Source organism: Rhamphochromis longiceps, linkage group LG12 (genome assembly GCF_057381845.1).
Source record: "Rhamphochromis longiceps isolate RC_006_pf linkage group LG12, R_longiceps_female_GT1.1, whole genome shotgun sequence".
NCBI classification, from domain to species: domain Eukaryota; kingdom Metazoa; phylum Chordata; class Actinopteri; order Cichliformes; family Cichlidae; genus Rhamphochromis; species Rhamphochromis longiceps.
Genome location: NC_140568.1, coordinates 10,588,412 through 10,603,842, shown reverse-complemented (window position 1 = coordinate 10,603,842; position 15,431 = coordinate 10,588,412). Strand labels below are relative to the sequence as shown.

Genomic DNA, 15,431 nt, shown 5'->3' with positions numbered 1-15,431 from the left:
CATCATTTAAAGCTCTGAGAAGTCTTTGTATGCTGAAAGCAAACAACAAACAGCTGTGATCTTTGGACCCTCGGCTGCCACTGCATTGCAAACTATGCTAAATTATTTAACTGCATAGGGATAAAAACACTTTTTGAAACACAGTTAACAACTCAACCAAAAAAAAACATACATACTGTTTAAACAAGATAGAGAACATCATTTCAGCAATCATACCGCATCATATTCCATACATATTAGAAAAGCAAGACCAAAGTTAAACAAGTCCATGTCCTGAACTAACCCTAACCCTGTCTACAGCATAATGTTTTGGGAGACCTGGGTCGTTGACCCAGAGTTTTGAGTTTTCATTATTATTGAACTTTGATTTTGCCATTATTTATCATTTCTAGTCTTTTGGTGTCTTTGTTAGAGTTCTCTGTCTTATGGTTTATGTTTCTGTGTTCTATAGTTGCGCTGTCTCCCCTGTCAGCTGTATCCCCTTGTCAAGTCCGTGTCTCTGTGTTATGTTTCCTGTTTTACTTTGAAAGTCCGTGTCTCATATTAATGTATCTGGTTTAGCTTCCCTTGTCTCGTTAGCCCTGATTTGTCCCAGCTGTGTTTCTCTCCTGTCTCTCATTCACTGATTGCTCCCTCTGTGTATTTAAGCCCTGTGTTTTCCTCTGTGTTGTGATCTACTGTCTACCATGCTGTGTGGTTTGCCTGTCAACTGGTTTGGTGCTTAGTTTATGTTCTTAGTTCAGTTAGGTTTCTGTTTTCTACCATCCAGCAATAAAGCTGAGTTTTTTGAATTAACGTTTGCCTCCAAGTGTCTGCACATTGGGTCCTCCTTACCACCACTCCTGCCTGCACATCAGCCTTCACATAACATAACGTGCAAACATTTTTGGAAAAAGGCTGTAACACATTTAGGTTTTACATCTGAATAAGTACCTTGCATCAGTTTGAGTGCGTCAGTCATGTCCTCAATAGACCGGCTGATGATCTCCAAGCCTCTGGCCACAGCCTCGGTGTCGCCACACCTCACACCATTGATCACCGTGGGAATATTCTACAAAGCAGTGGTTCGGTTAGAAATGTCCTCGCTTTAAGGGTGCCCTTATATTTGTCAGTTAACAACAATTATCAAGCGCACATTTTAGGATGTTTCCTGTTTTTAATGTATCTTCACCTTCACCGCAGGAACTCCAGCTAGCTCCACCAGCAGAGTGACCAAGAAGAAACCTCGGGCACTTTCTCCACCCGGGAGGCTGACCAACAACTCCAGGTTCCTGTTTGACAAATGTAAGCCATGAAACTTTGTGCATATTATAGTATGATAGCACATATTGTATTATACTGTGTGCAGAAACAGAATTTTACTCACTCCATGTTGAAAGGCCTGGCACAGCAGATATACAGATGGACATGAAAAACAGGACATATTTATACACATTTGCTGGGTTTACTCAAACTGCTGGCAGGAGATTAGCGGCCTTACCCGTCAGGATCTTTCCTCTTCCAGTTAGCCAATACTGCATCTGCATGTGTGATAATTGGGGGAAGCCCTAAGCGTTGTGACACCTCCCAGTATGGAACAGCCAGACTGCGTGGCAGTATCTTAAAAGAATATGAAAGAGAAATCAGTCATAATAACTGAATCACTTAAGGTAACATGTAGCATTCAGAAAACAGGAGGCAAAAGAAAAAGAAAAACTAACAGACAGTTAGTTACCTCAACTGTATCTTTCTCTCCCTCCTCCCAGACGTAGCCCATGGTCATCATGCTGAGAGCCAGGTGGGCCAGTCGTAACTCTTTGTGTTTCTGCAGAAAGTTGCTGCTCAGCAGTGGCATCTGGTCATAGACAACTGTACTGAGCAACTGCTTCACAGTCATCGTGAATGGTGCTTGTCATTATAAATACCTTGTTAATACGGGAGCGCAACTCGTGGGACTGCGCAAGCTCTGGGATTCTCAGGGCGATATCCATCCATGGCTGGTAATAAGGTGGAAGCTCTTCCTTTAAATGCACATCATGAGAAAATGTTAATGTTGGTCAGTACCATTTAACACAACTGTAGTTGGTGTAAAATGCAAACAAATCCAAGTTCATGTTGTCCTCAAATGGCAAAGCACCAAATTCACTAAAATCCAAATGGCTCAAGGGGCTCAAAATGAAATGTTCACAACTTGTGACCATCATGTGTGTTGTGTGCTTGTGTCCAAGCAGGACCTTAACTTACTAAGCTTCTTTTTTAGGAACCAGTTCTCCCATCCATCACTGTGCTTCATGTTTTATTTCTGACTACAGAAGTTATGAACATTATTGTTCTCTCCATTTTTGCTCTCTTCTATATGCAAAAATGTGATTTTGTAAACGTCTTCTAGGAATAATGCTCACTTCCTTCATCTTTGTTGGTCTCAATCAATACTAAAGTTAATATTTTTATAACAGCTTTTTTGGCGCTATAAGGATTAATGTAATTGGCAAATTCTTATTAAAGGTTTGGTTTTTAAGTAATACAATGTGAATAAAATGTAATAATGTTACATCACAAACTTGAAACAAGCAAAGCTAAAATAACACACACAGAACTTCAAAAGAGCTTTTCAACGTACCAAAGGATCTGGAAGGATGAAGCCGAGTTCTTCTGAGACATGGTAGGACTTCAGAGAGAAGAGAGCTTCGGTCTGGTCTGTTTCAGCAGAAGCCATAGAGAAAACAAAGCAAGCACCAAAAACTGCAATGATCCTCTGACAAGCTGAATGATCCCGGACACCCCAGTCTGGCTGGACTTGAGCACAAAGATATTGCTTACACAACCTTTATACCTGAGTTCTGCTGTTGCACAATTCCAACTGTAGAAAATCAATACTTCACTTTGTGAATCATATAGTATGAAACAAATAATCGGTGTCACGCTTGGTTGATCTATAACCGTCCAAACTGTTAAAGTTATGCAAAGAAGAAACTAAAGCCAGTTGGGATGCTTTGCATGTTGTAAAAAAAAAACAAAAACGCCTTGTTGTTTTCCCACATTTCCTACGGGTTATCAGGAACGTAACTGATAACAAATAAGGAACAGATATGTTACTTTTACAAAAGCACAATCATTTGTTTATCAGCCTTTTGTTTAAGAACTCTTTGACAGCAGATTCATCTGAAACAATAAATAAATACGCTAATAATGAGTTAATAACGTGCGTAGGCGTGTCTTTTTCAATTTGTATTCATATCCTGAAGATAACACGCTCTTTATGTTTTGACTGAGAGCTATAAAAGACTGCTACTTAAACAAAAGTGCTCCATATATCTGGAACAAACTCCCAGAAAGCCTCAGATCAGCTGAAACACTCAGTTTATTTAAATCCAGGTTGAAGACTCACCTATTCTCAGCTGCATTTGAATAAAGCACCAAATCCACACTTTTAAGCTTAAATTTCAAAACCTATATTTTAACTACTGATTTTATTTACTGTTTTTTTTAATCAATTTTAAATCATGCTTTTTATTATTTTTGTTTTTTAATGTCTCTGTAAAGCACTTTGAATCACCTTGTTGAATTGTGCTATATAAATAAACTTGCCTTGCCTATAACATTTTATGCCGCGTGGCTTTTATTTTGAAGGGACTTTCTCTACCCTCTATATAAAAGAGGATTAAGTCAAATTTAGACTGTCAGCCTCACCTGCTGGAGGAGACTGAACACTGCAGTTTCCTTAAACCAAACCATGCACCGCACAGTGTATGTGCGTAAACAGTAAATGAATCAGGCCAGTAATACTCAGTGCTCCAGAGCGCCAACAAACCGGCATTTCACTTTGCGATTTGTCACGTGTTTTGGAAATACTGAATGAAATGAACCCGCACTAGGACATGAATCTGTTGGAGAAGTTTCTTTGTTAAAATCAGCTCAGCGGTCTGATTTCTTTTTGAGCAACTCCACGTAAGCTTCGGTATTGTAACATTTGCAAGTCGGTGTAAAGGTCAGCTGTAATTTGATCCTCTTGCTTCTGAAACATAGATAACAAACACCAGACTGCATTGTTGTGCTTTCTAACACAGATGACAAAATAACTGGAACACTGAGGCTGAGGACAACAGCGGTCTGCCAGGGAGCTGGACTTTAAGGAAGTGCTACTTCACTGACAGTGCAAACTCACTTTTAGTAGGCCTTAACTTTGGAAACCATGGCTGTCAGTACCCATGAGTGAGTTATTTTTTTTCTTTTGTGCGTGTGTGTTAAATCACTGAAGTTAAACCATAGCTAAACTTCCTGCCAATTAGATCCATTGATATGTTTTTGCAGTTAAATAGCTGACATTAGCTAGCTGCTGACACTGAAGGATGATGTATGGTGATTATGATAAATGTCAAGTAAATCCAGGAGAATCTGATTCACTGAACACAGTTGTTTTAATGCTGAAAATAAAAGCTTTAACACAAACTGATGAACGGCGGTGACTTACAGACCTACGACTCTCGTAGGTCTCTTGGGTCTTTATTGCTAAGTAAGAAGCTCCAAACAGAATCATTTTGGTAATATGAAAGAAAAATAATTCAAATTTGGGAATTTAAAAGTCAAAGTACGTGCTTGCGACCAATGTTCCCTCTAATTTTTCATGTGTCTGAGCGAACACACAAACTCCCTGAGCGGTCCCTTGGACCACTGTGAGCAACATCAGTAGACATGTCCACTGTGGTCACGCCAGCATCGAATCCATCCAAGTTACATGGTTTATTAATTAATTGGCTAATTATTAATTACAACATTTACATTTATGTTAGACTACTTTTAATTAACTGCTTTAGCCCACTGGCGCAGCCAGTCACTTACTGACTAACACTGCAAAACAGAATTGTTAAAGTTTCAATTTTAATTTCAAATCAGGTTAGATTTTTTTGTGCGCAACGCAGATTTTTTGTGCGCAGAGACCGTGCCAGCATTGCGCAATTGCGCACGCGCGCAGCTTAGAGGGAACATTGCGTGACACTGTAATGACGAGGCAAATGTTAACAGTTAACGTATTTGTAGTGATAATGTGAGTCATATCAAAATATAAAATGTGCACTTCATAACAACTTGTAAAAAAGGGACAGAGTCTCAAAAGTCTGCTAAAGTCTGTGTATTTCCTTTAATATATTTGTATTATTTCTTAATTTCTATTAGTGTTTAAGCGTTTTTTAGTTAGATTGTTATTATTTTTTTCTTATTGTTGTGGGGTTTTTTTTTATTAATTTATTTATTTACTTACTAATTGTATTGAGTACAATCTAACTTCGTTTTCATGGTGTGGTAGTGTCACAATTACAGTGAAGTCTCTTATGTCTTAAACAAACAGGAATTTATTCCGTTTTTGTCGTGTATCCGACATGCCTGCAAGTTGCTGCACGTGTAGGGTGTGTGAGTGTGTGTGTGTTTTAGTGTATACATGCATTCAAAAGTTAATCCCTGGTCTTTCTCCGCTGTAAATCCACCTGACACACCCCTTCTTACACCACTATGATTAGAAGGGAGCTGATCATTCATGCTTAACGTGTCCGAGGTCTCGCGGGTTGCATGAATTAATCATAACCTGGGCTAAATAAAGTATAAAGTATGAGCGGATCAGTGTTTTGTAATAAATAGGTTTGGGGGTTTTCTTTTTTCTTTTTTTTCCCGTCTGTGCGCCTGCCTATTATTAGCTACGGAGGCCATCCAGTAAGTGGAGGTGGGTCTATGACGGCCAGGGCTGCAGCTCTGCATCGCACCGTTAGACTTCACCTCAGCGTCCGCGTTTCTGCCAGTGCCATCGGGTTCGTCACACCGATCCAGAGCACCTTTCCTGAAACATCGGCTATTTCCAAGCCTCGTTCACCTCGCCTTGAAGATGAAGTTAAATACGAGCTGCCGTCAGGTGCAAGACGCATCCGATGGAGCCCTGCTTTTTATCTCGTTCATCGACCAACCCGATGCAGCACTTCCTTATGTTGCGGTAAGGATGGTCGGCAACCGTTATGACCACAGCGTCAGAGTGGTTTTAATTCGCTTATTTTATGGGGGGAGGCTGGTTTTTGCGATGAACTCGGAGCCGGATAAACAGGCTCAAGAGTCAGTGACGGGGCGTTACATAACGTGTAATGCAGCAGAGCCTCATGACTAGTGTCTCGGTGGTGGAGGGAGGCACTGTTCGGTCCTTCTGGTAGGGTATGCACGTTTTTATCATCCTTGTTATGGCAGATAACCGAGGCTCCTTAAAAAATGTGTTTTTAAGATGATCGACTTAAGGCACTGTGCGTTATATAGTATATCTCACCACATTTTAAAAAATCATTAATTAATTCGTGAGTTGCGCATTGTAGTCTGTAACAGGAAAGGGCATTTGAATGAGCAATTGTAGGGGCGGGGTATCTCTATAGTATCAGACAGGCCCAGCCTAAGGTCAGACTGCGAGTTGTTTTGAAAGGTGAGAGAAGCCTATGGTGATGCGGACTATGCAGTGAATGAAGAGCCCGATTTTTTTATGAATGGCTACAAAGTGACCATGAGGCAAAGAAATCATAGTAACCCTTGATAGTAATATTTAGAGCACTGTGTGAACCAAAGTAAGCAAATGATGCTGCAAAAGTGTTTTGGATAGAAAGTCCTTTTAGTATAAGAACAGCAGAAGTTATGCTTTAGAAAGGGAGCTGCTTTTTTGTTTTTTCCTGATAGTGGGCACTTGACTTCCAGGTAGGGGTAGCTGGCTTCATTCATAAGAAGGCAGCACTATCTGAGAATATAAATATGAATGGAGGCTATATTCCAGTCCGCTTACGCTTTCAAGAGGGGGGGGGGGGCTCGGATGGAGATTTCTTGTTTATTCGTGTAAGCTCTGGATGTGTAAATTAAACATGGCGTGACTTGGGTTTCAGATGGTTCAAAATCACGTTACGACACGTAACAGTGGTGTTGTCTCTATACATCAAATCAAAAAAGAGCATAAATCACAGAGGCTTGTCTGATATAGGGTCTAACACACTGACACCAACCACAGTTCCCTTGGAAACTGGAACAGCGACCTAAATCGTCAGCAACCATTTTCAAGACACAGAAATAGTCTGTTTACCTATTCCTATTGTTTCATTTAGGTACATGCCGCATGCATGAGGGCTGTGATGACTTAAGTTATAAGCTCTGAGGTATAAGGTTGGGGTGCTATGCTTGAGATGTAATGACATGGGGAAAAAAGAAAGGGAATTTTAGGTTTGCTGATGGTTGGAAGAATTGCAGGGATGTGTCACACATGTAGCATTGCAGCAGCCTTTATTAAAAGAGGAGCAGTAACATTTAAACTTATTTAACTCTTTTGAAACTAAGAGTGCCTTTTCTCTACCTTTTAATTAAGGTTGAATAAAACCAACCTATCGCCTAGCTCTGATTTGCTGTATATTTCCCGTTGTTGTTTGCTCAGTACTTTCATTCTTTTCTACATCAGGAACAATAAAAGGGAACCTGTGAATAGACACAAGGAAGTCACGAGACCATCCCCTGATAGCTCTGCAGGCAGAATTAGCAGTGCAGATGAAGCCTTGTCAGTGTCTGTCCCTGTAGCGTTCATGGCAGGGTAGTATAGGACTGAAAGTGCTAATACACGACTTTCTGCACACCTTTATATTCTGACAGGCCCCAGCTGACGGATTCTGATATGGACTATGAGAGACCAAACGTTGAAACTATCAAGTGTGTGGTGGTAGGAGACAATGCAGTTGGGAAGACCCGCCTCATCTGCGCCCGGGCCTGCAATGCCACCCTGACTCAGTACCAGTTACTCGCCACACATGTACCCACGGTCTGGGCAATTGACCAATACAGAGTATGCCAGGAGGTGAGTAAGAAAGCTCAAATAGTTTGGGTTTTTTGTCCCTTGATATAGAGAAGCTGGTGGTTGTAGAAATACAAATATTTTTTTGGCATCTATCAGGTTTTGGAGCGCTCAAGAGATGTTGTGGATGATGTCAGTGTGTCACTCCGCCTTTGGGATACTTTTGGAGACCATCATAAGGACCGGCGTTTTGCATATGGCAGGTGGGAAAATGTGAAATTCTATGGTCTTTTTACCATCAGTTGCTTTCATCTTGCCTGAAATAAGCAAGTTTGCCCTCTGGCTTCCCTTCAGGTCTGATGTTGTGGTCTTGTGCTTCTCAATCGCCAATCCCAACTCTCTGTACCATGTAAAGACTATGTGGTACCCTGAGATCAAACACTTCTGTCCCCGTGCTCCTGTCATCTTGGTAGGCTGTCAGCTGGACCTGCGCTATGCTGACCTGGAGGCAGTGAACAGGGCACGGAGGCCTTTAGCTAGGTACTCAGTTTTGCATTTATCTCTCTATATGCAAGAACCTTCAAGTTTCATGGCCGAAAGGTTGATTTACTTCCGATTAACTTCTGATATGTTATTTTTCAGACCAATAAAATCCAGTGAGATTCTTCCCCCAGAAAGAGGCCGGGAGGTGGCCAAAGAGCTGGGAGTACCATACTATGAAACCAGTGTTGTTGCTCAGTTTGGAGTCAAGGACGTCTTTGATAACGCCATCCGAGCTGCGCTCATTTCACGCCGCCACCTGCAGTTTTGGAAATCTCACCTCAGAAATGTCCAGCGACCTCTCCTTCAGGCACCCTTCTTGCCACCAAAACCTCCCCCACCTATAATCACTGTGCCACCTCCCCCTACCACCACAGAGGAGCATCCAGCCGGTCTTCTCGAGGACCCACACTGTGCCGATGTCATCCTGGTCCTGCAGGAGCGACAAAAGATTTTCGCACACAAGATATACCTGGCGACATCCTCTTCAAAGTTCTACGACCTCTTTATTATGGACATGCAAAATGAGGAGACCGAAAAGCCCCCTCGGGGTCCGATCTCTGGGCGAGAGCTGCTGATGCGTGCCGCAAGCTTTGATGTTTGTGAGAGCAGCGATGATGGAGACAAGGCCAACCTGAGGGCCTGCACTAGTGATGGGACCTTGAAAGACTCCGAGGTCGCCCGGCGGGGCAGACTGCTCTCCTCGTGGAGCCGAGCCTTTGTCAGCATCCAGGAAGAGCTTGTGGACGACCCCATAACATACAGCCCCAGGCCTATGACTGTAGTCCACATGGACCAGTCCATGCAGCTCGGTCCTTTTCGAGCAGTTCTTCGCTACTTGTACACTGGCCAGCTAGACGAGAATGAAAAAGAGCTAATGCACATTGCTCACATCGCTGAGCTGCTGGAGGTCTTTGACCTGCGGATGATGGTGGCAAACATACTCAACAATGAAGCCTTCATGAACCAAGAAATCACCAAAGCCTTCCATGTGCGGCGGACAAACAGAGTCAAAGAGTGCTTGGCCAAAGGCACTTTTTCTGGTGAGAGCAAATCATTACATGTATTTGTTTGTCTGCCCAGCTTGAAGTAGAGTGGATGCCGGTGTAAGTGAGGTTTTACTAGCTCTCACTTCTGCGTTGCAGATGTAGTTTTCAAGCTAGATGATGGGACGATCATGGCCCACAAGCCTTTACTCATCTCTAGTTGTGACTGGATGGCAGCTATGTTTGGCGGGCCTTTTGTTGAGAGCTGCACCAAAGAGGTGAGTCGAGGACAGGCTAAAATCAGCCCTGTATGAAACACGTAGTTCAGCATTTATAGTTACATACTCATTACCAGTCAAATAAAAGTGCATTTAATTAGCTTATAATTAAAGAAAGCACACTTGTGTAGCACATCTCAAATACACAAAGTGGCTCGTGTAGCACACCAATGGACTACGTGAAGTGTGTAAAAAGTATAATTAGAGGACTGCAAATCTGCTCTAATACAATTACACTGGCTTTGTGATCCAAGTGTACTGCAGTTCTCTGAGGCCTGCTAATTGTGCCTGATTCTACTATGAATTAAAAGTACTACAGATTCATAAAACGCCTGATAGGAGAAAAGGTTTTTAGATCGTTTGGAATTGAGATTGTGTCTTTTCAAATGATCCATAGTGTATCAGATAGCTCTGTAAAGCTATATTTAGATCACCTATGAAACTCACGATGTGTCCCTCTCTTGCTGCACAAAAAGTAAATATTTTTTGTAGTCTGATCGTGTAAAATGTTGTACAGGAGATTCCTTCTCGCTCTTCCTCTCTCTGTGCACACCTGCTGAATCCTTCAGGACCTGAATCATGTTATATTTTGTATGTTTTCTGCTCCTAAGGTGCTGTTCCCCAACACAACTCGCAGCTGTATGAGGGCTGTGCTAGAATATCTGTACACGGGCCGCTTTTGTTCTCGCTCGGATCTGGATGCAATGGAGCTCATTGTTCTTGCCAATCGACTTTGCCTCCCCCACCTGGTTGCACTTACAGGTATTACATTTGGTATCATTTTCCTGTAAAGTACAGGATTGTATGACATGCAGCCGCAGTGTGCCCTTCCAAGCTGTTGCCTACAGAGAGCAACTTTTATGTTTCTTTCAGAACTCTACACAGTAACAGTGCTGACGGAGGCGGCGATGATGGGGGCTGACATCGATGGAGATGTGCTGGTGTACTTGGATATGGCCCAGGTAGTGTGACCTGCCAATCATTCCGAGCAGGGATTGTTCTTAACGCACTTACACAACGCTGTGACAAAATAGATTTTATTTTTATTATTAATGAGGGCATTTCTCAGAGGGGACTTCTCTTGAGGCTAAAATAGTTTTCACAGGCAGTAGGTGGGGCAAAAGACACATTAAATTAAACTGCCCTTACCTAGCTGAAGGATTTTTGGTGTAGTGAGCAACTGGGAGACAGGAATCATGCTCAGCACTGTACATCATCCTGTCATTAAGTTTCAAATGGGTATATTTTCCATTTACCCGGCAAGCTCATTTTGCTCATTTTTAATTTATTTGGTGCAATTCACCACTGAAACACAAACATTAAAATGAATTTTCATGTTGTTTTTTTAAATTACTACACTGCCGCCTGCTTTGCCAGACCAGAATATAGCAAACAAATCAAACTGGCTAATGGCTGTTAGATTTTTTTTGTTTGTTTTCTGTGTGTTTGTGTTTTCGCTTGTTAGCAAGGAAAAGAAAAGGGGTAGATTTGTGGGAAATATATTGGAGAAAGACTGTTGATATATATTGGAATCCTTAGAATTTGTTACTTTCTGCTGTACTTTGTTAGTTGCCATGCTAACTGCAGCATGCTAAAATTAGCACAGTAATGCTACCATGACTAAGCTTCTAAGTGCAGTACAAATTTACTTAATGGCTCTGACAAAGAAGTGTAAACAAGATAGTCTAAATGTAAGGTCAACTCAAATGGCCTCTGTACTCCAAATATAGATTGTTTTTTTTAATATGTGCACTTCATGTCAGCAAACCCCAGCACTGCTTTTTATCTCCAAAACAAAACACACAGAGTGATGATATATGACTTTGTGTGCTGACAGTTCCACGGTGCCCAGCAGCTCACTGGCTGGTGTCTTCACCACATCTGTACCAACTACAACAGCATCTGCCGCAAGTTTCCCCGAGATATGAAGGCCAAGTCTGCAGGTAACAAACATCTGATTAATCTTTAATGCTCTCCTCTCATTAGTAGCGAACACCAGTGTGAGACAGAGAGTAACTAAAGAAAAGATTGTCTTGAAAATATTTATTGTGATTCAGAGAACCAAGAATACTTTGAGAAACATCGCTGGCCGCCGGTGTGGTACCTGAAAGAAGACGACCACTACCAAAGGGCACGCAAAGAGCGCGACAAGGAGGACTACCTGTACCAGAGGAGGCAGTGTAAACGCAAGTGGCTCTTCTGGAACCTTCCTTCTTCCCCTAACTCGAACTCTCCATCTTCTGGCTCATCTGCAGTCATCTGACGGAGTGGTAAGGAGAGGCCCACTCTGCAGCGCGTCAGTGTGGATGCAAGCTGTAAAAGCTCCAGTCAAACATAAGCGCTGCTGGCTAGATATGCCCCAATTATTCAGGCACACAGTTACATTTACTGTTTGCTTACCTCTGCAGTCAAACAGCACTCCAGGTTTCCAAGCTCAGCTCAGTCTAGCGGTCAAAGTAATGAGTTTTGTTTCTTAGATTTTTAGCTTGTTATACGCGAGACTCAAATCTCAGTGATATGAACCTTACTGACAAACGGTACAGTATATCTGGCGCAAATATCACCTCACGTGGATTGTTGTGCGTTCTGCCACCTGAGTTTTAAGTTTAAAAAACAGGACTCTGCTGGCACAGAACCTTTCACCCGTGGTGTCATCAGTTACATTGAACTGATAACCAAGTGCTGCTAATCAGCTGCAACAACCAGCAATTCAACACAGAATTTAAGTCTCAGAGATATAACACACAGGATGTAACAATAGCATGGCCTACCTGGAAACAGTTACTCCGATCATGCCTATTATTATCGTGGATGCATAAGTTATAAAATACTGGCAACTTCTACTCATGTATATTTTTGTACAGTCGTTCTATTTTTGAATGTGTACAGCTTGCATCACTGAAGGCGATGCAAGCCTGGACACAATCAACTTGTGATTTGTGTCCTCTTGTCACAAAAGGGCTGTCGTTTACATGAATTGATTCAGTGTCCGGAGACACAAGAGATCCCAAATCAGAGAAAGAATCAGTCTTTTCAGTAAAATGCCAGCAAAAACAAACCAGATCAATAATATTTACTACGTGTCATTCAATGAGGATTTTTATCAGTTCTTCACTGAAGGTTTCCGCTAGTTTCCCACAAAGCTGCATTTCTGGAGTTGAAGAGACCACGTGGACTCTGTGACAGCGATGTGTATCTCTCTCTCTCTCTGGTGATGATTTAGGCTTTAGCGATTGATCTTAGTTGATTAGAGGTTGCATTTGGATATGTAAGACTTGCGCATGCATGAGGCCTCCTCACGGCCCTTCATGTGAATTCATCAGTACATCTTCTACACACCCAGCACTTTCTGGACTCTTCTCTGCAGAGACAAACACACACACGAACTTCCAGTATTGGCATCCTTTTGAACAGCGTTAAGGACAGTTTGGCATCATGACACACTCAAACAGATCTTTATTATTTCTTTTAAAGGAACTGGGAACTGGCTGCATTGCTAAGATGTTCAAAATGTTTCCAAAACAGTTGTGAAAAGGTTTCAATCAAATCATTTTTCTTGATTTGTTTTGCACGCCTCACAGTATACATTCAGAGCTGTCATCTACGGTTGTACTTGACTGTCAGAAGGGCTGCAGCATTTCGATCAGCAGTCACGGCGCTCAGTGAAGATGGGTGGTATTGTAAATTGTAAAAAAAATATATCAACTGCAAGTAACTTGCATCACTCTAATGTGCTGTTACCTAAAAATGTGCACTGCAGGCAGTGAGCAGAATTATACAGTATTACCGAGTAATACACACACACTGAATACAGACTTGACTCATCTGACTTGCATTTAGTTACTGTGCAGCTACAAACTTGTTTAATACTCATTGTGCTTACCTCCATTATATATCTTACTATACATACAATTTACAGGCAGTTCAAATATACAGTTGACTACTAGTAAAATAGGATAGTAAAGTAGACACATTGCATTATAAAGATCTACATTCATAAAACATGCTAATGCTATGTAAAAGAATCAGTTCCAGCATTTGCTTTTCAGGCTTGCTTTAATCCATTATGATAATTCTTTTCAACTGCATTTTAAGTAGACATAATTAGAGCCAAGAAAAGAGTTTAAAATAATTAAGTGGTATGAATTAATTCAGTGAAAAAGGCTAAATGTATTGCTTGTATCAATTCCTTGAGTAATAACTACACTGCATGAACAGAGCCCCGCCAAAATAGAAGACATTAATTTGCAGTCGTTTAAAAATGTAACGCATATCAGAGTGGTGGTCCTGGTGTTCGAAGCGGTATCTTTAAATTGCTGTCTTTTATATTAAATCATCTGTTGTTAAGCAAAGAAAAAATTGAGAACTTTCATTTTTAGGTATTTTAATCAGCAGCATAGATGACAGCAAACACCAGAAGGCTGATGACCCTCTGATTTTATTCTAATTCTGAATGTTTTTAAGTGCTCAATTATTTGAGTAATAGATAGTGTTTAGATAACTCAAAATACAGTTTGGTGTACTTTAGCAGCAGGAGGGTCTATATTGCTATAGCTTGCCTTGATGGTAGGACTGATGAAGTTCATCGTTCGTTAAGACATGGTTTCCATTCCTCAGTGCATCGCATTTCTCAGCGAATCTTCTGCTGTTTTGCATCAAGAACACCTCATGCCTTAATGTACAGTGTACTGTAGTGTGTGCTATTGAATGTAAAGTAGTGTTACTGTGGTCACTAGTTTGTTTGCTATATCGTAAGCTATAATGGTGCTCTCTAGGCTGTGTGTGTATCTATAAATGTACATAATCCATAATTTGGATATAAAGCAATCAGTCAGTGTGTGATTCGAAGAGTCCAGTGAGTGTGTGTCAGTTTGAACACTGCTAAAGGTTTATGATTTTGTTTGTTTGTTTAAAGCTGAACGACAAGATTAAAGACTCTGGCTATTAAGGCCACACTAGACTAATGAGAAACCATCAAATTTGTGACATTAACCATGAAATTAATGCAGGGATTTCAAAATTTTGTTTCATTATTTTAAAGTTTCTTTATGTACTCCACTGAGCTCCAATTTCTGAGACTGCATAGTAGCAAAATGCTAAGATAGTGTGGACACTGGAAGCTAGATGGTAACTCTAAATGTAAATACATATATATTTGACTTCTGCAAGTCGAACTCGACATAGCAATCGATACAAGCTATTGCATAGGTTAACATACATACTGTTTTGTACTATGCATAATGAAATGTCTGACTTTGAAAGTATAAACTTGCACTGCTTTGTAGCACCGGGTTCTCTTCAAATTGCATTAAAGGGTACTGCAACATCATTAGATGAAGAAGTAGACAACATCAGGTTAAAATAAAGAAGAAGAAAAATAAGATCATGAATTATAAATTAGTTACTACTGGGGCCCTTTTCCATTTGTTTGGGTGCTAATATCACAGCTGCAGAGAAGCACAAACCAAAGGGAGCTTTAGCAGCACCAGGAATATATATTATATGCTGCACAATCACTACTGCATAGTTTAAGAGGCCTTGATCAGAAATGGTTGAATATTAAATAAAATAAAAAAAAAACCAAAACAATAACAGAAAAGAAAAGAAAAAAAACTTGAATGTTTTCTCAGTGTTCAAAACCTGGATGACACTTTGTTTAGTCACCAGGTTTTTATTTTCTTTGTCTTCGTTCTCAAGAGCTGTTTTTATTGTTTGGGAGCTATAAATATGAAATTCTGTAGCATGTGTTCTTGAAAACGTGTAAATAATATTTACTAAATAAACAAAGAGCAACACGTGGAGTCCGGTATGGTGGAGTCTGTTTATTTGGTCGTGTTACGTGAAATTTGTGCAGCCTCATCA

The 15,431-nt window shown here is 40.9% G+C and overlaps 2 protein-coding genes across 5 annotated transcripts; one reads left to right on the top strand and one right to left on the bottom strand.

The window, feature by feature from the left end:
- Nucleotides 1-58: 58 nt before the first annotated feature.
- LOC146656943 (indoleamine 2,3-dioxygenase 2-like) lies at nucleotides 59-3,445 on the bottom strand. 2 transcript variants are annotated; one of them, XM_085426881.1, is made up of 7 exons: nucleotides 2,600-3,445; nucleotides 1,905-2,000; nucleotides 1,715-1,834; nucleotides 1,481-1,599; nucleotides 1,367-1,381; nucleotides 1,172-1,271; nucleotides 59-1,051 (listed from the first exon to the last, which is right to left on the bottom strand). In XM_085426881.1, the coding sequence occupies exons 1-7, from the start codon at nucleotides 2,693-2,695 to the stop codon at nucleotides 854-856; spliced, it is 744 nt and encodes a 247-aa protein (XP_085283007.1). In that variant the 5' UTR covers nucleotides 2,696-3,445; the 3' UTR covers nucleotides 59-853. The 2 variants fall into 2 exon arrangements, with proteins under 2 accessions (XP_085283007.1, XP_085283008.1); XM_085426882.1 differs by having other exon boundaries at nucleotides 1,715-1,804.
- A 283-nt stretch (nucleotides 3,446-3,728) lies between these two features.
- LOC146656942 (rho-related BTB domain-containing protein 2-like) lies at nucleotides 3,729-15,363 on the top strand. 3 transcript variants are annotated; one of them, XM_085424731.1, is made up of 11 exons: nucleotides 3,729-3,927; nucleotides 4,047-4,191; nucleotides 7,627-7,828; nucleotides 7,925-8,028; nucleotides 8,120-8,305; nucleotides 8,408-9,348; nucleotides 9,451-9,569; nucleotides 10,181-10,331; nucleotides 10,443-10,531; nucleotides 11,407-11,512; nucleotides 11,627-15,363. In XM_085424731.1, exons 2-11 carry the CDS (start codon nucleotides 4,172-4,174, stop codon nucleotides 11,830-11,832), a joined length of 2,124 nt encoding a protein of 707 aa, XP_085280857.1. In that variant the 5' UTR covers nucleotides 3,729-3,927; nucleotides 4,047-4,171; the 3' UTR covers nucleotides 11,833-15,363. The 3 variants fall into 3 exon arrangements, with proteins under 3 accessions (XP_085280857.1, XP_085280856.1, XP_085280855.1); XM_085424730.1 differs by having other exon boundaries at nucleotides 3,729-3,937; XM_085424729.1 differs by lacking the exons at nucleotides 3,729-3,927; nucleotides 4,047-4,191 and adding an exon at nucleotides 5,543-5,956.
- Nucleotides 15,364-15,431: the final 68 nt, after the last annotated feature.

What these genes read in the sequence shown, in the direction of transcription:
- LOC146656943 (XM_085426881.1), bottom strand. Translation starts at nt 2,695, where the DNA reads ATGGCTTCTGCTGAAACAGACCAGACCGAAGCTCTCTTCTCTCTGAAG. An exon ending in GAGAGAAAGATACAGTTGAG is followed by an intron (nt 1,600 to 1,714) that starts GTAACTAACTGT and finishes TATTCTTTTAAG; the next exon opens with ATACTGCCACGCAGTCTGGC. An exon ending in CTGGAGTTCCTGCGGTGAAG is followed by an intron (nt 1,052 to 1,171) that starts GTGAAGATACAT and finishes ACTGCTTTGTAG; the next exon opens with AATATTCCCACGGTGATCAA.
- LOC146656942 (XM_085424729.1), top strand. Translation starts at nt 5,895, where the DNA reads ATGGAGCCCTGCTTTTTATCTCGTTCATCGACCAACCCGATGCAGCAC. An exon ending in CAGCACTTCCTTATGTTGCG is followed by an intron (nt 5,957 to 7,626) that starts GTAAGGATGGTC and finishes ATATTCTGACAG; the next exon opens with GCCCCAGCTGACGGATTCTG. An exon ending in CCACCTGGTTGCACTTACAG is followed by an intron (nt 10,332 to 10,442) that starts GTATTACATTTG and finishes TGTTTCTTTCAG; the next exon opens with AACTCTACACAGTAACAGTG.